Source organism: Balaenoptera ricei, chromosome 2 (genome assembly GCF_028023285.1).
Source record: "Balaenoptera ricei isolate mBalRic1 chromosome 2, mBalRic1.hap2, whole genome shotgun sequence".
In the NCBI taxonomy this organism is placed as follows: Eukaryota; Metazoa; Chordata; class Mammalia; order Artiodactyla; family Balaenopteridae; genus Balaenoptera; species Balaenoptera ricei.
Genome location: NC_082640.1, coordinates 124,575,318 through 124,596,064, shown reverse-complemented (window position 1 = coordinate 124,596,064; position 20,747 = coordinate 124,575,318). Strand labels below are relative to the sequence as shown.

General features: G+C 35.7%; 1 protein-coding gene across 3 annotated transcripts in view; it reads right to left on the bottom strand.

Annotated features, from left to right (window-relative positions):
* LOC132359669 (signal recognition particle subunit SRP54) overlaps nucleotides 1-20,648 on the bottom strand; it is a 77,972-nt gene extending 57,324 nt beyond the window's left edge. The window contains exons 1-8 of one of the 3 annotated variants that reach the window (XM_059914094.1): nucleotides 20,128-20,648; nucleotides 19,070-19,183; nucleotides 10,932-11,042; nucleotides 8,587-8,678; nucleotides 7,531-7,615; nucleotides 3,557-3,661; nucleotides 2,689-2,755; nucleotides 2,553-2,610 (exon numbers count right to left, since the gene is read on the bottom strand). In XM_059914094.1, coding sequence (XP_059770077.1) covers nucleotides 2,553-2,610; nucleotides 2,689-2,755; nucleotides 3,557-3,661; nucleotides 7,531-7,615; nucleotides 8,587-8,678; nucleotides 10,932-11,009 — 485 coding nt within the window. In that variant the 5' untranslated portion in view covers nucleotides 11,010-11,042; nucleotides 19,070-19,183; nucleotides 20,128-20,648. The remainder of the gene's footprint in view (nucleotides 1-2,552; nucleotides 2,611-2,688; nucleotides 2,756-3,556; nucleotides 3,662-7,530; nucleotides 7,616-8,586; nucleotides 8,679-10,931; nucleotides 11,043-19,069; nucleotides 19,184-20,127) is intronic. The other 2 variants (XM_059914090.1, XM_059914091.1) reach the window with 2 other exon arrangements.
* Between the last annotated feature and the right edge of the window lie 99 nt (nucleotides 20,649-20,747).

Sequence of the window (20,747 nt, the reverse complement as noted above, 5' to 3'; positions counted from 1 at the left end):
ATGTTAACAAAAAGTTTCCCCCTAAATTAACAACAAAAATCAAGTAGAAATACACTTAATAAGAATATATGTGAGCCTTAAATGAAGAAAATGATTATACTTAAGGACAAAATTTTTTAACAAAAAGGACATAGCAGGTTCCTGAATGGAACTATACACGTATAGTAAAGATGTCAGTTCTCCCCTAAATTAATTGGTTTCACTGTAGTTCTAATCACAACTTTAGGGAGATTTTTCTTTCTAGAACTTGATTAAAAAAATCTAAAATTTACCCAGGAAAATAAGCAGGTGAAAGAAGCAATAAATGTTGAAAAAGAAGACAAAAATTAGCATTACCAGCTATTTAAAAATATGATTAAGAAGGACTTCCCTGGTGGCACAGTGTTTGAGAACTAAGCCCATGTACCACAACTACTTAGCCTGCGCTCTAGAGCCTGCAAACCACAACTACTGAAGCCCATGTGCCTAGAGCCCATGCTCTGCAACAAGGGAAGCCACCGCAATGAAAAGCCCGTGCACCGCAATGAAAAGCCCTCACACCACAACGAAAAGTAGCCCCCAATCGCCGCAACTAGAGAAAGTCCGTGCGCAGCAACAAAGACCCAACGTATGCAAAAAAAAAAAAAAAAAGATAAAGATACTATTAAAATAAAACTTACAAATGTGGAAAGAAATATTATCAAAGATGTTCATAAGAAGGGGATTGATTAATTATACACATGCATACAATGGAATACAATGATGTCATAAAAAAGAATTATCTTAAACAGTATATTGCCCAGAATTATTAAGATCCCATTTTTAAGTAAACATTTTAATGAAGTATAACATATATGTGGAAAAGCTGTACAATTATAAACTTGGTGAATTTTCACAAAGCAAACACACCCAGATCAAGAAAACAACATAATTAGCACCTCACTCCCTCCCAAGAGTAATAACTACCTTGTCATAAGATCCCATTTTTAATCAACTGTATAGTGGTACGTTTACATACTAAAAATGCACTATTTTAATTGTTCATTTTAACGAGCTTTGACAAATTTACACAACCCATATATAACCACTACCAAAGCAATCAAGGTACAAAGCACATAAGAGTCCATTTCAGTTAAAAATTATCTATGTATGTCTGTGTATTTGTTTATATAGACACTGAAAAAAGCACAGATGGACATGCTACAAGCTGATAATTGGGAAGTGAAACCGTTAGTGCTTTCACTTCTTTAAAATTTTTAATTAAAATAGTGTTTCTTTTAAAAAGAATGATACTATAACAAACATATCTACCACCCCCCCAATAAATGCTAATATGTAAATTTAATATTGGAGATACAGTTCAAGTCCTCCCCCCAGCCCCATTCATTTCATCTTTTCTGGAGGAAACAATGACCGCTAATACTTTACTCCATATACGTAGTATGTTTTTAAAGTTTACATAAGCAAAGGAGAGATTATTTAATAAACGGTACTGAGAATACTGGTTAAAAATCAATGCTCTGGCTTTGGCTGATAGTTCAAGTAATTATCAGCTAAATTATATCATTTGCAAATTGTGAACCCTAAAGGTAGAGCTGTTTATTATCCCTTGATTTTTAAATCTATGTGAGAAAAAGTTCTTATCCTAAAAATAAAATTCCTAACATTATTCTTTAATCTACTTGCTAGAAATTATCATAAAAAAATAACTAAAAGAGGGAATTCCTTGGTGGTCCAGTGGTTAGGACTCCACGCTTTCACTGCCAAGGGCCCAGGTTCAATCCCTGGTCAGAGAAACAGTAAGATCCTGCAAGCCATGTGGCATGGCCAAAACCAAACCATAACAAAACAAAAAAACCACACTAAAAGGAAAAGAATTTAAATAAAGAACATATCATAGCTAAAGTTCACCAGTTTTTTTGGCCAGCCAAAAAGTAGAAAATAAAGACCAACAAAATGATATCATTCATTTAATTACCTCAAATTTTAGCTTCTTTAAGCCTTCTATATTAATAACCTTTTTATATTGATATTAATAACATTAAAAGAAATGCTATTCCCTCATATAAGTCCTTCTAAATTCAATCTTGACTCGATTCTTTTAATTAGTCATTTTAACATATACAAACCACCTAATTGAACAGTAATGTAGCAAATGAAGGATAGCAATGATCAGAATAAAGCATTTTAGGATGATCAAACACAAACTTTCAAAGATGATGTACTAAAGAAATAGACAATATGGAATTCACCAGTGTGTTGACTGGAGGAATGCTTCAGATAGGTCTTAAACAACTGGAAGAGAAGCAGAAGGATGCTGGAAAGCATGCAAGGCAGGATGATAAGTACAGGCAGAATTATAAACTAAACAACATCTGCTCTGATCTATCAGGCTGGGTCAGAAGAGTCATGTTACAATAATAAAAGATAACAATGTATTAATTATACCTCTACTTTGTTCCAGAAAGGATTTAAGCTTATAAGTATATATTAAAATGTGACCAGATAGCATTAAATAAAGTCAGACAGATAAGGTGAGACACATGAGTATAAAAATAAAAACTGGAACCCACCTTCCATAGAATGGAATTCTCGCTTTGGTTGCATTCTGTTTTAGTTGGTCAAAAGCCCCTAAGAAATAGAGTTAATGAGTCCTCAAACTTGAAAATACAAATTTCAGAAAACAATTTTCAAATTTCAACACAATACCTGCTCTGAACGTGTCTGCGCAGATCAAACAGGTCTTCCAACCTTTCCTCTGGTAGTAATATGCTAACTGGGAAAGGAAGATTTTAAAAATCAATAAATACAAATTTATTATACATGTAATTGTTTCTGTTTACACTTGTTATTTACTTAAGGAGTAAAATAAAACTGCTCATATTCTCCTAAAAGTAATATTATTAAATTCTGAATACAGAAAATTTCCTGAAGAGTTTAAATTCTAAGTGCCACACAGTCACATTCAAAAGATATAAAACGATCAAGCAACAAATGACCATAGTAAAAAATGTTATTAACGTTAATTAAAAATGAACAATAACATAACCTTCTAAGAAATAATCCTTTCCCCTTTTTTCTTTCTAAACTATACAAAGTTGAGGCTTGTGAAGTAAAATCTTGTAACAAAGTTGAGGCACCCAATTATGGAGGAAGGGGTGGTATAATGAATTTAAAATTAGCAAGAAGATATGCAAAATGAAGATTCATACGTATTACACTGGGTGAGACATTGTGAAAAGGGAGTCTTGAGCCATAGGAGATAAGGTAAACTTTCCACGTTCACTTCTCCAAAAATCATATCCTCATCTCCTTAAAGGACAGGAACAGTCTTTTTGGTAAAAGAAATAGCATAGTTATATAGAAGTCTACCATTCTTGCAAAAAGCTATCACGAGAAAGACTCTGGGATTCTTTGCTCTTATCCTACAAAGAGCTATTACAAAAACATAATAGATACATCAAGCAACACAAAATTGTAAAGGAACAATACTACAAATCCTGACTTTAACGTAAAACTTGATTTATACAAACATATCTTCTCCATGACTTTGTTTTTTTAATTAAGTATAATTTACCTTTGAACATGTTGTCGTTTTACCACTCCCTTGCAATCCAACAAACATGATCACGTTCTGTTTTCCTTTAGTGGGTGTCCATGCTTTAACTCCAGGGTCTACAAGCTACATACCAAAAACAAAAATAAAATCAGGTTAACATACGCTTACATTCAAAACCCCTCTCCCCACAACTTTTAACTTGAAAAAGTAATTTATAGACATTTCAATGTAAGTGGCAACCATAATCCTACCATTCTAATACAACTCTATTTCCCTTTGTACACACGTAGTGAAATTTAAGAATTTAAAATAGTACACGGTGAAGTCATAAGCAAGCCTATACTCCCAAACCAATTCAGAGGTAAGGATCTCAAAATATTTTTTAGAACAAGCTGGAGTGTGAATGTGAGACCAAGTTTGAGCCAAAGGAGCAAACTACAACAGCACTGCAGAAATATAAAATATATGTGCAGGCCACATATGAATTTTTAAATTTCTAGTAGTGACATTAAAAAAAGTAAAAACAAGTGATATTAATGTTAATATTTTATTTAACTCAATATATCTAAAATATTATAATTCAACATGTAATCTATATTTAAAAATTAATAAGATATTTTATATTCCCTTTTGCCATGCTAGGTCTTAAAACTTGGCGTGTATCTCCTACTTACAGCACATCTCAATTTGGACTAGCCACATTACAAGTGCTCAATAACCACATGTGACTAGTGGCTACCATATTGGGACAGCACCTATCTTCATGTTCAATTTGACAAATGTTTATATATGAACAAAATTACAAATTACATGTGAAAGACTTTCCAGGTCAGTCAAATATTAAATTCTCCAATGCCAAAGATATACTGTCCTATAAAGTTATTATATTTAAAGTGCTAGTAAAAAATAATCACTAATTTTACAATGACAATCAGTGGAAAATTAAGGCATTGATACATATATGGACAGTCCCCAAATTAACAAGCATGAGGCATTTTTAAAGTTCATTTAAAAAAATAATTCATTTCCAAGTCAGTTGTTCAGAGCTTGAAACCTGTATCTCCATATGATAATAAAACCATAATAGTAGTTAATGTCCTAGGACCAGATGACGTAAACCATATTTACAACTATGTGTAAATAAAGTTTTAATAGAACACAGACATGCCCATTCATTTACTGCTTTTGTGCTATAACAGCAGACCTGAGTAGTTGCAACAGAGACCATATGACCCACAAAGCCGAAACTATTTGTTCTTAAGAGAAATTTGCTGAGCCCATGCTAGATGATACCATAAAGGTTACATAATCCATATTATACGTGAATTTCAAGGAAAGCCATGTGGTAGAAAAGGAAGGAAAAGAAAACACATTTTGTTATCTCCCTCCCAGGCACAGGGCTGAAATAAACAAAATCTATCTTAAACATAAATCCACTGCCCTTCCTCCTAGATCCTTTCAGAACACTAATGCTGCCCCATATTCACCTCCATTCTCTATATCCCATGGCAGAATCACTCAGCTCTCTATGAACCTACTATTTGCAACCTATAAGTTTTATTGAATAATGATTTTTTTAAATAAATATATCTTCTCTTCCTCCTTCATCCTAGAACAGCAGTACTGAACTTTCATACTCTATTACATTAAAATCTGTTATTCTATCTTGGACTTTGAATCGATCTTATCCTGGTACATGCTTTTGTAACATCATACATTAGTCACTTAGAGAATATTGGTTCACTCAGTTAGGAAGATCTTCCATTGTTGACACACTGCACTATACAACATCAAAACATTTTATTTATTAATATCAATACTGATCTCACCAGAAAAGTTAAATATTGAAACACTGTGAAACTCATGGTAGAGATTCAAGCTTCTAGTTTTCACTTGAATGCTGGAATTTCATCACTGGCTACAATACTGTTAGTTATTTGCCTTAAAGTAACAAGCTCACTTTATTTACTTTGGAGAAAATATCTGCCAAAGGCCCAAGTCTAAATAACCACAGATTATGTCTGTTGTTCATTCATGTAAAAATGGCGTTCTATGAAAGAAGTGGCTAGCTCAGCTTGCAATCAAACAATTATACATTTGCTTTCCTCAAGACAACCATCAAATTTCAGTACACAGCAACAGGGCTTTCTGCATACTTCCCATTTCATCACACAAAATCTTACAAACACATGTGTATTCAAGGGTCAAGATTTAATACTACTAATAATCTCTACTGCTCCATCAAAGACATTCTTAAATGAAACTGGCATTTTTTTTTTTTTTTTTCACCGCAAGTGTGTGGGAGGAAAGAGTTCAATGACTACTAGTATAGTTTGGTACCACTGCCTTGATTCATGCTAGGGAGTTTTACCCAGTGGTTTTACCCACCATTGCTTTTGCAGTAAAGAAGGCTGAAAAAACGCAAATAATGTCTTAGTGTTATTATGAAAACAGTTTTGTCCTTGCTTTGTACACCACTGTCCTAGACCATGAGCTTCTGAGTATAAGGTCAAGTCTTTTTCATCTTTGTTATCAGCAGTATTTGGCATACTGCCTGGAATAAAGTAGGTACTCCGTAAAGCCATCTTAACAAAGCACTTGATGCTCCAGAATTGCCTAAAGATTCCAACCCCTAAAAATAAAAATGTTCACTCACCCTGTGCTGACCTCAGGTGTTAGATGAAAAGCAATCTGGAAATATTGTGAGGAGTTTAGAGATCAGACCTGGGTCTACCACTAACTGTCTTACTTTTCTCAACCACAAACTGAGAAGGAAAACTGGATAAATTTCCTGACCTCTTTTAGGTTCTGAATTTCTTTTTTTTTTTTTTTTTTTAATAAATATATTTATTTATTTTTGGCTGCGCTGGGTCTTCGTTGCTGCGTGCGGGCTTTCTCTAGTTGAGGCGACCAGGGTCTACTCTTCCCTGGGGTGCGTGGGCTTCTCGTTGCGGTGGCTTCTCTCATTGCAGAGCACGGGCTCTAGGCACGTGGGCTTCAGTAGTTGTGGCACACAGGCTCAGTAGTTGTGGCTCGTGGGCTCTAAAGCACAGGCTCAGTAGCTGTGGCTCACGGGCTTAGTTGCCCCGCGGCAGGTGGGATCTTCCCAGACCAGGGCTCAAACCCGTGTCCCTGCATTGGCAGGCGGATTCTTAACCACTGTGCCACCAGGGAAGTTCCTGAATTTCTTTTTAAATTAATTAGTCTACAGGACTAAACTGAAATGACACAACCATCCGAGGTACTAGACTTTTTCAAAGTACCAATCAGCTCTGCTAGAAACAAAGGAGTTAAGTGAAACTATTCACACAATATAGGGAAAAATACTCGAGACCACTAGCAGATACTTGTTGCTCTTAAAAAATTTTTTTTACTTCCTTTCTTTTTTTCCCCTACAACTGGACTCAAACATATTTTCTAAAGCTCTAAGACTCTCATCATAATTTTCACAACAGCAGCAGCAATATCAATTCTAATGTGGAACAGGGCAAAAGGCTATATTTACAACTTGCAAAATAAAACTTCACTAATTCAAAATTGCCTAAAATCTAGGCAAGAATAGGGATATCTGATCTTTTCAAAGGGAATTTTTGACACAATGAAAGTGTAGAAAAGAACTCTTGCCAAGAGTGACTTTCTGTACAAAAGCAGGACGCTCAATAGGCAAAACTTGATATTAAAAGAGGATAAACTCAGAGAGGCTCTTCCATCAATTAATATATAGTGAAGTTTTACTTTTTGTAACTTGGCTTTGGCATTTTTTTGCAGGAATAATACTGGCCTTCATACCTGTACTCAGAATTTTGCATTCAGGAAAGCCTATGATAAAAATAAGCCACTTCAGAAAAGTTAATAATCCTTCAATTAATATTTTTAATACAGATAGATATTCTATAAAAACACAAAAAAGTATTCTGAAACAGTATTACTGTTTGCAGTGCTAATGTAGTGAGTCTACAGAAATTCACAGCACAAGCTAGATATACTTTTACCTTCACAAGTTCTTTAAATACTGCATGCTGAATCATTTTCCTTTTGTTAAGACCAGATGCCATCTCTTCAAGATCAATTGCAGACCTTCATGATGACGGTTTTTGAGGGTAGAAGGGGGAAAAGTCAGTTAAGACACTCTAAAAACAAAATTAGCTTTTGCCCCAAAGAATGTAAGAATATTCAATCATCCATATTAATAGTCTTCTAATTAACATGCATACAATTACTACAGAGTCATAAGTCCATACCATAAAGAATTTACCATAAAATATTAGATGCAAGACTTTTGCTAGTTTTTCAAGGCTTTCTTTTGAAAGTCTAAGTATTAATTTGTCCTCATATTACTGTAAAGTATTGATTTTATTTTTCTGGCAGCATACAGAATTTATACATGTTCACACCTAGCAGAAAATAAGACTACTTGCTGTAGTCTAAATGCTTAAATGCTAGTAGTTCTCTATTTAGTACCCAGTCTGACAATATGAAAAGGAGGGATGGCCTGAGCACGACAAGGGCTAGGATTCAAGCAGCTAGTTGAGGTGCTCTCAATTATTCTATGTGCCCTGTCCCAGTCAGTGCCCCTCCCAATTACCACAATTACTGAGACCACACACGTTACTCCTTTATTCAAATATGGACAGAGAAACCAAAAGGGGACAAAAAAGAATACAATTCTCCAATAATGAAGGAGGCTGATTAATGTCATCTTTAGTCTGAAGAGGATTAAAATGGCACCACTTTTCTATGATGAATCTAAATTGTTAACAGGCTTTTCTATTAAAATACTATACAGTATACGATTGAATCCATTCAGATAAAGGAGTAGTAGAATGGAAAGAAATCCATAATTAAATGAAAGCCACATGTAGTTTATTCTCTGAACCATCATAATGGAAATGCACTATAAACAAAGTCTTCCAACATATGAGTTCTGTTATTTCCCAGTGCTGTATAGCAAAAACATTTCAAAATATAGCAGACTTTTCTAGTTAGCTCCTCATCCCAGTAAACTATATTTAGTTTTGCCTGTTTTTTACTTGATTAATTTAACTTACTTTACATTTTCTCTTAGTTGCTTCACTAGTTTAATATTAACATCTGCTTCCAATAATGCTGTGCATACTTCTTTTAGCATAGCATTTAACACCTGCAAATAAATAAATAAAAACTTAAAATGCCCAGTGTATCATTTCAACCATACAAAAACAATGATTGACCAGTAATCATATACTACCATAACTTAATATTAATAAAAACAATACTACACCATTGGGGGGCGGAAAGGTTCTCAGTTAGTCTTCGAGAGAGAATCTTATTAAATGTCTAGTCATTTTGTCAAAATAAGACATTTCAGGGAATTCCCTGATGGTCCAGTGGTTAGGACTCTGAGCTTCCACTGCAGGGGGCAAGGGTTCGATCCTTGGTAGGGGAACTAAGATCCCGCAAGCCATGCAGCACGGCCAAAAAAAAAGACATTCCATTTCGTTTTATTCAACCAGGTATTAACCGTCACAATTTTATCCCTACGTTAAAGTAATAATAGTAAAGACAATATACAAGTCAAAAAGTTACTACACAATACATGTTGCCATTAAAGTTTTCTATGTCATTGAATTCCTGTTGCTGATATGCAGCACTGTATATTCACAACATCTGCTATCATGGACTATCATGGAGGAAAATGTGACAAAAAATGTGACAAAAGAAAATGACTCAGTCTGACCTAGCAGCTTTACTACTTCCACTCAGAGCAGAGGAACAAAGTTGAAAAGGAAACTATCCTCCATTAATAACTCACTATCATCACGTATTTGTTGAGGTGCAAGGCACTGTGGTTAAATGGTCACAAGCTATAAAATCTCTAAAAAAGATAACCCCTTAGCTGCTCATGGAAATAAGTGTTTACAGATTAGAATGTAAGCTCCATGAGGACAGGAATTTTAGTCTACTTTGTTTACTGCTATAGCCCTGGTGCCAGCAAAAATGTTTGCAAAAATGTAGGCCCTCAATTACTTCTTGAATGAATTCTCATCATCAACTTCGGTCATATGTCATACAGCGGCTTATCAGATTTCTCTATCCCTCATTAAAGGGATTGATAAAAATGGAACTGATCTCTCATTAGAGGGATTTCTCCTTGTTAATTCCCTAGTAGCACAGCACCAAGAACAGAGAAACTGCCAATTCAAGCAACATCTGTTATTTTACTTCCCACCAACCTCTTCTCCCTGGTTTCTTTTTTTTTTTTTTTTCCTACCATAAACACAAACAGCATAAGGGTTATACAACAGGGAAAATTGTTTGGAAAGCTGTTATTTTATTTGTTCAGAATTTCAAAGGCTAAACAATGGTTTAAATTATGATTTATTACTTAATAATAATTATTAGAAAAAGCCTTGGAATTAGGGAAATTAGAAAAACAGGAATTAGAAAAAAGATTCTAACCCTGGTTCTTCCAATAAATAAACACGTGAAACTGACTTTCCGTTGCTGTTAAATGAGAGTCTGGACTAGCCGAGCTCAAAGATGGTCCCCAAATTATTTAATTCCATTAGCTTATTAAAGTGTTGATATCAAATGCTATCTTAGAATTTTCTTAAACCTCCAAGTTAGAAAGTACTTTTTATCTATTATTTCATTTGATCCTTAAAATCATCTTGAAAGGTAAATGCTATTTTCTCATTTTATACATTAAGAAATCTGAAGCTGACTTGCTCAAATTTCTACCATTTGTTTAGTGGGATGTTAAACAAGGTCTTCTAAAACCAAATTCAGTACTTTCCCATTGGTACCACAAAATATAAAGTATACTATAATCTTTTTTCAGTTGACAAACCATTAAGATACAATGTGTGGAGAAAAAAATGGGAGAAAGAAATACCTTAAACTTAAAATAATAAAACCTGGAGGAAAAGTATTTCAGATACCATATAAGGAGTCAGCTTACAAAATTTCCAAAAAACTGAATGAGGATTACAGAGGAAATGAATCAAAGTAGCCAAGATGGAAATACTAGCCTTTCATAAGAATGCTAAATAAAAGTCAAGGAGAAAAGGTCAGATACATGCATGCCTAGCCAAGAAGGAAGAAGCAGGATACTAAAGTTTTAGGCCTATGTCAAGAGAGAAAGCAAAAGTATATTTCCAGGTCTAAGCCATTTTCAAAATATAAAAGGTACGTCATTATTACATGTAAGTTAAGGTGGTTTTTGTTTTGTTTTTTGGGGGGTAATTCATTATTGAAAGTTGAAATTAAGATAGTTGATTTCTCAATAAAAAACGCTACCTAGTGTATCCATTTCTGGGTTTTATCTACTGGTATTTACACAGAGATTAGTAATCATCCATCTCCAATGCTAGTGATGATGTACAATCACATGTATTTTACATATTTTACATACCTCTTCATTGATAATGGTGGCATTGCTCAATGAGCGTAATGCTGATGTTATTTTTCTTCCAAGGTCTGCTAGTACCATCCTGAAGGCTTTAAGACGTGATTACAAGAAACTCTAGGAAGGAAAAAAATTAAAACATCTAAAAACAATCAACACCAGTTCCCATAACTGAAGACTTCTAAAGAAGAGTAAATTCAAATTAAAGTACTCTAGTGTTTAGATACTGTAACTTCAACTTTTATAGCCTCAACCTGCATCTTCAATACTGTCAGGTCCAGAAGCTGAAGCTACCACTTGGTTATGATGCCTTATATTTGAATACCTAACTGGAATATTCTGTATGAATCAGCAAATTTAACATGTCAGATAATATGCTTTGAAGAAATGATGACATCTCAAATTAAACGTATTCATTTTGGACATACTTCTAAATATGAATAACTGACTGATGTGTTATATACATTTTTAAATGAAAAAAAGGGTGAGAAAGACAAAGAAAAAGGTGAAATCTCCACCCAGGAATATTGTCTAATTAAAGGACAACTATTTTGATTTATGCTCTAAGTGAAAAAAAAAAAGTTTTAAAATTTGTAAATCACTTAACTTTTCATGCACATTGCATTATCTCATTTCATTCTTCTAAAAACTAAGGAAAGAGGTGTATTATTAAAAAGCTGTTCTTGATTCCCCAACTCTAAAACAAGATAACCTCCAAGGCCCCTTCCAGCTCTAAAATGTTACGGTTTTATAGAATAGGTAGGTGTACCTATTACATGTAAGTCAGGATGCAAGGATTCATGGATGGTAAGCAAGCAAATATGACTGGTATTTCCTGCCCTCAAGTTGCTTACCTACTAGCTAGCAAGACAAGGCACATGAATGAGCAGCAAAATAAAGTGAATCTAGGAATTCCTCTGCCTGACTGCCTTCTCAATGGGACATAGGCTTTCGTCTGCCTTCAGACTCAGATTGAAACATCAGCTCTTCCTGCGTCTCAAGCCTGTCAAACTGCCGACTAGAAATACACCATCGGCTTAGCTCTCCTGGGTCTCCAGCTTGCCAAGTCACCCTGTGGATCTTAGGACTCATCAGCTTCCATGATCATGTGAGTCAATTCCTTATAACACATCTCTTTTTATGTGTGTGTGTGTGTGTGTGTGTGTGTGTGTGTGTGTGTGCGCGCACACACATACCCTATTGGTTCTGTTTCTGTGGAGAACCTTGACTAACACCAGAAAAGTAGTAGTTCAAACTAGCAATAAAATTTTATGGTCAACTGCCAATGAATATTTCTGTAAAAATTCAAAGGAGAAAAAAATAAGCTCAAGTAGACAGAACAGGCCTTATTGAGAAGGTTGAACATGAATTTGATCCTGAAATAGGGTAGTAGTTGGATAGGTGGAGAAAAGGACAAAAGGGAGTTTGAAGAAGGTGAAATGGCATAAGCAGAAATGGAGACAGGGAAAAGCCTGGGACATATTCATATTTTATGTATACATTTTACTTATAGATTATTGAGTACTATTTTGAAGACAGTAAATAAAACATTCTCATCAGGACAGAGGGCCACATAGTTAGAAGGAAATACAGGTTGTAAAGGGCTCTGAAAACCAGGTTAAGAAATATAAACAATACTGGCAGAAAAGTTCAGTGTTCAAAACAGCTGTTTTGGTAACTCTTCCAAGCTAATTGGTCTAATTTAGTCAACCAAGATTACCTAGACTAGATCCTATCTATAGAGTAAAGAGAAGATTAAAAATAATAGAAACAGGAGGACAAAAGAGCTGACTCATTCAACATAGAGGAAGTGGAAAGATGAGGGGAGTCAAAAGAAGCAGGAAGGGAAAAGACACTCAAGGACCTATCACTGGCAAAGAGATATTCCAGGTTGAGCTCTACATTAAACACTACACTTCCATTCAGGTAAAATTTGGTAAATTATAACCTAAAAACTTATTACCAATACCTGATGGAACTGAAAAGATGTACTTACCATAATTTTCTTTTTTTTTACAATTACATGGTTACTTAAGCTGGAAGAGCAACCACTTCGTAGAAAAAATCCAGAACTTTTAACTTCTTATTCCATACTCATTATACCAAATTATTATCGCATAAGTAAATATTCTTCAGGTAAGAGATAAGATTCAGTTATCTGATAGATGTTTCAGTTTATCTCCTTTACCATTGCATTACCAGGAGTAATATAATCCTAATTATGACATCACAATTAGCTTTTTTAGAGTTCATGTCATAAACAGATCATCCTCCATTTTATTTATTTATTTTTTCATCCTCCATTTTAAAAAGCTACACTAGTTAACTCTTACCTTCCCATGTTGACTGGCTCTTTTAAATTAAAAATTAAAAAAATTCTGTGAAGTTTTCCAATACAGTTTTCCTACGTAAGTACTTATTGGTAGCATATTTTAAAATATATTTGCCTGATTACAAAAACCTACACTTCAGTAAGGGAATAATATCTAATAATACCTTTTATTAATACAGTGTTTCCCCTGCAATTTCCAAGGATGTGTTTCTGAAAACTCTGGTATTAAAATTCCGTCCAAAACCTCAACGACTTCCCATTTCACACAGAGGTGAAGTCCTCAGAATGGACTATAAGGCCCTCTCCTCACCCTCCCCGAGGATTCTGTTACTTGCTGCTGTTGCTACGCATTTCCACCTCAGGGCCTTAGCACCAGCTGGCATGCTCATCCTCTGGTTAACAATATGGCTCCCTCCCTCATCTCTGTCGGACTGCTGCTGTCCAGATGCAACTTCTCAATGAGGCCTTCCCTCATCACTTGTTTAAAACTGCAGCCTCCCTTCTCTTCCTTTTCTCTCATTGTTTTCTTACCAACTAACATGATTTACTTACCGCTAACCCCTGAACAAAGGGAGGTTAGTGGCACTGACCCCTTCCACAGAAAATCCACGCACTGCTTTCTGTGCCTCAAAAACAAAGAAACTGACTCACCCAAAGGCAGGAAGCTGAAACAGTTTGGATAGAATTGACTCAAACCCTAGTTCTTATGATTCCACATATTGTGATCTCTAATTGAACACAAACTTATCCCCACACTTAATTTAAAAGTCTGTAAAATGAAAATACAGGTACTATATTGAAAAAAATCTGCACATCAGGCTACCCACGCAGTTCAAACCCTTGTCGTCAAGGGTCAACTGTATATTATTTGCAGTCTAGCTCCCTCAACTGAAACGTAAGTTGCATGAGGGCAGGGATTTTTGCCTCTTTTGCTCTCTTCCGTGGCTCACTGCTTCATTTATCTTCAGCCTATGTAGTAAGCCTTTAGTAAAAATTAACCTTATGGGTGAATGATGTATTTAAGACCTTAGGGAAAAAGCATGACTAGGGAACCAAAGTCATGAAAGGCCTTACAAATCTCTCTCAAAAGACCACTAAAATAAACCAATGAAGATAACATGACAAATCAAAAAAAAAATCAATGACCTAGATAATTGATATTGTACAATTAGTATTCATTTGCCTTATTTATTATAACTTTTCAGAATTTCCAACAAGATTCTTAAAAATTAACTTCGCCTTGTTCTAATATGCACACTAAAATACAAAATATCTTTTTTAATGTTAATAGCTAACCCTATATCTCAAATTGGAATAATTTACTATTTAAGCACCCTCACTCAAAATTCTCTCTGCTAACTAAAAAGATTTATAGAAATAATTATGTGTATACCTGTACTAGAGTTTCACAAAAGAATCTCTACTTAGATGGGGCTGTTGGAAAGGTAAGGGATTACTATATAGTACTTCATATAGTTTAACATCTATTATCTCATTCCACCCTCACAACAATTTTACCATATAAGCAGGTGAAGGAATGGAACAGCCATTCCCTACAAAAAAAGCATAATGACTTCCTACAGTCCCTTGGATACAGAGCCTTAGGTCCTAGAGTATGAATGATGGATGCTTTAGACGATACGGTTGAATACGCCTGCTGGCAAACTCCTGGGATGAATTTTGCTGCTATACTACAAGAAAGGAAATCATATTTTGAAAGCAAAGATGCACATTCCTCTTCATGGAAGAGTAATAATTGCAATGTCCAGAAAGAACTGATAAGTACCACTGCAATCAGGATGTGCAAGGACTGATCTTGGCCCATCACATGTTCTTCTAACAGAGTCTGGCTAAGAGTTGGATTGTGAGGTGATGGAAACAGTCTCAAGTTTGGGGTGCCCTAAATAAGGCAAGTACAGGGCCAAGTATCATACTTACCTGCTGTAGTGTGAAGTACTGGAAAGAGCATGGACTTTGGAGCCTGACAGACTTGGATTCAAATCCCAGCTCTGTTACATACTGGCTGGGTTACTTTGGGCAAGTTACTTAATCTTTCTGAGCCTCACTTTCCTCACCTGCCAAATGGAGATAATACCATTATCAAGGTAGTTACCCTGAAAGGTTGTTGTGAGGATTAAATGAGACAATATGTATAAAACTGCCTGCAAGTGCACAGTATATTAACTATTATTTTCCTTCTTTTCTTGAATGATATCAATTGGCTCTCCCTATAACGTTAACTGAAGTGTGAGTAAACTGGAAATTTTCTGAACACTACTAAAGTGACTGTCCCACTACTCAGCAATCACTCCCCCAGAATACTTAACATTTAGTGCGAATTACATGTACCTGGTTATTATTCAATAGAAGCTGGAGTGTCCAAACAGCCACTTTTCTCTACATAAGCAGTTAAAAATAATCCTGCCAGAACCTTGCCTGATCTGAGATTATATAAACAGATCCTAATGATCAGTGATTCCAAATCTTATTATAATGAAAATGCCTATTAAAAAGTTCTTCTAAGCCCGAGTCAATGACTAACTTATTGGATCAATATTAGACTAAAGAACTAAATATACAAATATACTATTATTAGTAAATATCTTTAGAAAAATGACTTCTATATTATATACTTTTCTATAAACTAGTCAATAGCCCAAACCAATACTTGCTTTCCTGACTATAATATTAAATATATATATATATGTGTGTGTGTATATACATATATATTTTTTTAAATTCTGCATAGCATTATGTATTCATAGTCTAGAACCATAGAAAAGTAAACTATTTAATAAAGTGGCCTATTGGTATTTTATTTGGTAAAATGATTATATCTGAATAACTAATATAATGTTAATGACTTTAAATTTAGGAATATTTTTTCATTCTGAATATACTTAGTCCTCTAAAGAAATAAGTCACTTTTATGTTTTGTGATTACAAGAGGATACACGTTTGTTATAAAAATTCAAACATTACAGAAACATTAAAGGTAGAAATATAATTCCCCTAACCCTACCCCCTCTTTTGTCCCCTGATAACCACCAATAATACTCTGGAATACATTCCCATAGATTTTATTTTTTATGCATATAATTTAGGCAAATTTTCATAAGAATTATGGTTTGGGGAGAATGAAGAGGAAAGAAGAAATGAGGGAAAATCTTTTGTAAATATTCTTGCTAATGCTAAAAATATGCTTATATGCAAAAGTCAGATTACAAAACTGCATATATCGTATCTTGTATAAACTAATATCCAAAAAATGGCATTAGCCACGAAGGAAATGTAAATCAAAGGCACAATCAGATACCACTTGACCCACACTGAGATAGCTATAATAACAACTGTTGGTGAGAACATGGAGAAATCAGACCCTCATACACTGCTGGTGGGAATGTAAAATGGTACAGCCCTTTGGAAGTCTGGCAATTCCTCAAAATTTTAAACGCAGAGTTACTATATGACCCAGCAATTCCACTCCTAGGTACGTGTGAGAAAAAGGAAGACACACATTCACACAAAGAATTGTACTTGAATGGTCATTAGCAATATTATTCATACTAGCCAAAAAGTGAAAAAAAGCCAAATATCCCTCAACTGATGAGTGGATAAATAAAATGTGGTATACCCACCAAATGGAATATTATTTGATAATAAAAAGAGATGAAGTACTGACACATGCTGCAACATGGATGAATCTTGAAAGCGTTATGCTAAATGAAAGAAACCAGTGACAAAAGAATATACATGATTCTACTTATATGAAATGCCCGGAAGAGAAAAATCTGTAAAGAAAGAAAGTGGATTAATAGTTGCTTAGGGCCTGGGAAACGGGGGAAAATGAGGAGTGAGTGTTAGTGGGTATGGGGCTTCTTCATGGAGTGATGAAAATGTTCTAAAATTGATGGTGGTGATGGTTGTACAGCTCTGCAAATACACTAAAGACCACTGAATTGTACCCTTTAGGTGAGCTGTATGGTATGTTAATTTTATTTCAGTAAAACTTTTAGAAAATAATAATATTTGTCATCTCTGGATGGTGAATAACTAGTAATTTTTATTTTCTAATTTATATCTTTTTGCAATTTTCAAGTTTTTGGTAATGACTAGAGTATTATTTTTTGTTAAGGGGAAAATTAATTACTTTTCAAAATGCTCTGTGAGAATTAGAATGATATTATACTAGAGGTTGAGATGGTGTTGTGACTTATTCATTTTAGTCACTCATTAAACACCTACTATGTGCTCCAGGAATTGTACCAGCATGAGAAAAGTTCTAACTCCAAATCAATAAATTACATCAAGTTAACAAAGACAAGACTCCTCTGTTAATTTCAGAAGATAAATTATGCATCATACCACCACTGACTTCCCTGCCTTATTTTGCACCAAAGTAGTATCAGGAAATATTCCCTTTATTAAAATAATTCTGTTTTTGAATTTAAAACTCATTTTAATATAAAAGGTATACCAAAAATTCAATAAGCAACAATGGGTAATAACTCAAAAAACAATGGGAATCAATTCTTTTAAGATACTTTTTGGCTGTCAAGTCCTTCATAAAAAGAATCTTTATGTAAACTGTTACCAAGAGGAAAATTAAAACAAAGTCAAAAGAATTCCTTGGAAATAGTTTGCCTTGAAGTTGAAAAGAACACAGACTGAAAATATGGATGAGGAGGGATGAGGCATATGCTCAAGCGATGGGTAATTTCAGTGACATTCAGCTAACACCTGTCAGCTAAAAATTAAATACTCAATCACAATCTCTAGGGATGGTAACATCACAAGATTATGGGGGAAGTGGCCTCATCTAAATTCATGATTAGGAGAGCAAAACAAGCCATCTACGTTTTGAAACACTTCACTGGCTATACTGATGTGCAGCCAGGGTTAATAATCACTGCATGAAGCAACACTCCTCAAGGGAAACAAGAGAATGAAAAACCTGTTCTATAATTTAAAAATTAGAGACAATGTAGCAAATGCATTGAAGGGAGAGCAAGGAGACTACATACACTAAGCATACTCCAAAAGTCTATTCAAGAGATGTGGGCTTGAAGAACATGAGGGGAAGGGGCTCAAGCCAAGGGCTAACCATAAAGCAGAATTTATAGGACCTAATGACCAAATGGTTATGGAGAATGAAGGAGAAACAGAGGCAAAAATGACTCTAAGGCCTCTAGTTTGACTAACGAGGTGGCTAGTGATGCCATTAACCAATGAATGGAAGGCAAAAAGAGAACTGGGTTGAAAGTTAAAGAGTTAATAGAGAAAAGATTCAAGGGGCTTTAAAGGTTATTTGTAATGTTCTTCTACTAGGTTGGATATTGAGTGCTCATTTTATTATCCTTTTTAAAACGGAACAAACAAATATCACAAAATTAACTAGAAACATGGGGCCAAAACTCAAAGGTACACTAGGAATCCCTGCTTTTATGCACTTTTGTGTGTAGGACGTATGTCATTTAAAAAGGGAAAAAAAGGAAGGTGGAGAGAGTGAGTTTGGTTTTAGACCTATTGAATTTGCAGAAACTAAAGAACTATTTCATGAAACAGAGGCTAGAGAAAAAGATGTGGAAATGGTTGGCATACAAGGATAATACCATGGAAGTAGATGAGAGCTCTCAAGGAGAGCATTTGGGTTAGAGCCATGGTGAAGGGCCAACCAAAAGGAGAGAGTCAACGAAGACTGAGAATAATCAAAAGGATAGAAGCTTTTACTAATTCCCTTTCCCTCTCCGAAGGCATTCAGAAGCAAATCAATTGAAAACAAAGAAAAGTGACCACTTAATGGGTATCTTACTGTATTCCAGTGGCAGGTCCAGAATTTCCAGACAGGTGGAGTTACAGGAGTAATCTCTTTGAAGGAGGGCTTGAAGATGTTTTCGCACAGTACTTCACATTCGGTTGGAAAATACTAATTGATCAGATCAAAAAATCAAAGGAAAGAGGTTTGAGGGAAATATTTCCCCTCCCCTTTGGCACCACCACTGCTGTATTCTAGGCACTGTACCAAACACCTTACCTAATCTTTCATCCTCATACTAAGCTTATTAGGTAGATGAGGAAACTGAGGCTAGATCAGAAAAACAACTTGCTCAGGGTCACAAATCTCCTAAGTAGCACACTCTCATCTGTGTTCCCATAGCTCTCATGGCTCTTTTTGCCTTACTAGAATTTCTCATTACTCATCTTGGTGTAATGTATATTTATTTATGTGCCTCTCTCTCACCGTACTGTTAGCTCTTCAATGCCAGGGTTCGTGTCACTAATTTCTGTATCACTATAGCTAAGAATGAGTAAATATTTTGTTGAATAAAACATATGAAAGAACTAGGTGATAATAGCATCCAGAACGCCAATAGGCGAAAGAGCTTCAAGAAATGGTTAGCAGCACCAAATGCTACGGAAAGAGCCATCAGTATACTTTAAGTCGTCAATGGCACTGAACTGGTATCCCTTATTCATTTTTGAAAGCCTACTATAGGCGGAACAATGTGTTAATTAGGCACAAGTTAACATGGAAAAATAAAATCTGGTACAAGTCAAAAGATTTTCGGAGAAGTAGCCACATCTAAATCCTTGATCACGACAGCAAAACAAAGTCAAGCCTGCAACTGCTTACGTTTATTTTGGATCGGGTAAATCTGAAGACAATTTTAAAAGGGTCACAGCGCATCTTTTAATAAAACTTCTGATGGGAAATACGAGATGAAAAAGCGCCAGCGCACCTTCCTCTCGGTGACGACAGCCGGTGGCCAAGGACGCCGACTCCCTCCAGTGTCTAGCCCCCCTAAGTAGGGTTAGGGCTGCCCCTAGCTGCTAGTCGGTAGTGTTAAGCGGGAAAAAGCAGACACTTACCGCAAAAGGCACCGCTACAGCCGTGACCCAAAGGGGCCGGGGAGTCCTTCGCGAAGCCCCACGCCGTGGGAGGAAACCAACGAAAGCGGGGATCAGACAGAGAGGTGCTACCCCACATAAACTAGGGTCCCAGCGCCCAGCACCGCAACGCCAACTCCCACCAGCTGGAAGACCGATGACTGCCACCGAACCTTCCGCCCAATGAGGTAACGTCACCACTCGGCGTAGTCCAGCCTTTCATGAAGAGGATGCACTTCCGCTTCCGGGGCACCCGCCGCGTTCCTTCAGTGCGTTTACCGAAAGGGTTTGTTGATTTGTTTCTTTGCTTTGACTGGCTTTTGACATGCGTTTTCTATCGCTCAATAACTGCGGCATTAAAGTTAGTATTAAGATAGGAAGCTCTCTAGGAATGCGATCTCAGGAAAGAAGTCCAGCCTCCAGGCGCCACCTTAAGAAAAAATGACTTGGCTGAGCACCACCAGCTAAGAGAGACGGGGGTGTAGGGAGGTCTGAGTGTAGGAATTCCCGGGAGCAAGTGAAAACTCCAAAGAAGGGGCGGGACTTAGGGCTTTCGCAGCCTAGGGAGGCGGGTTCCACCCCGGGTCGAATCAGGTGTCTGG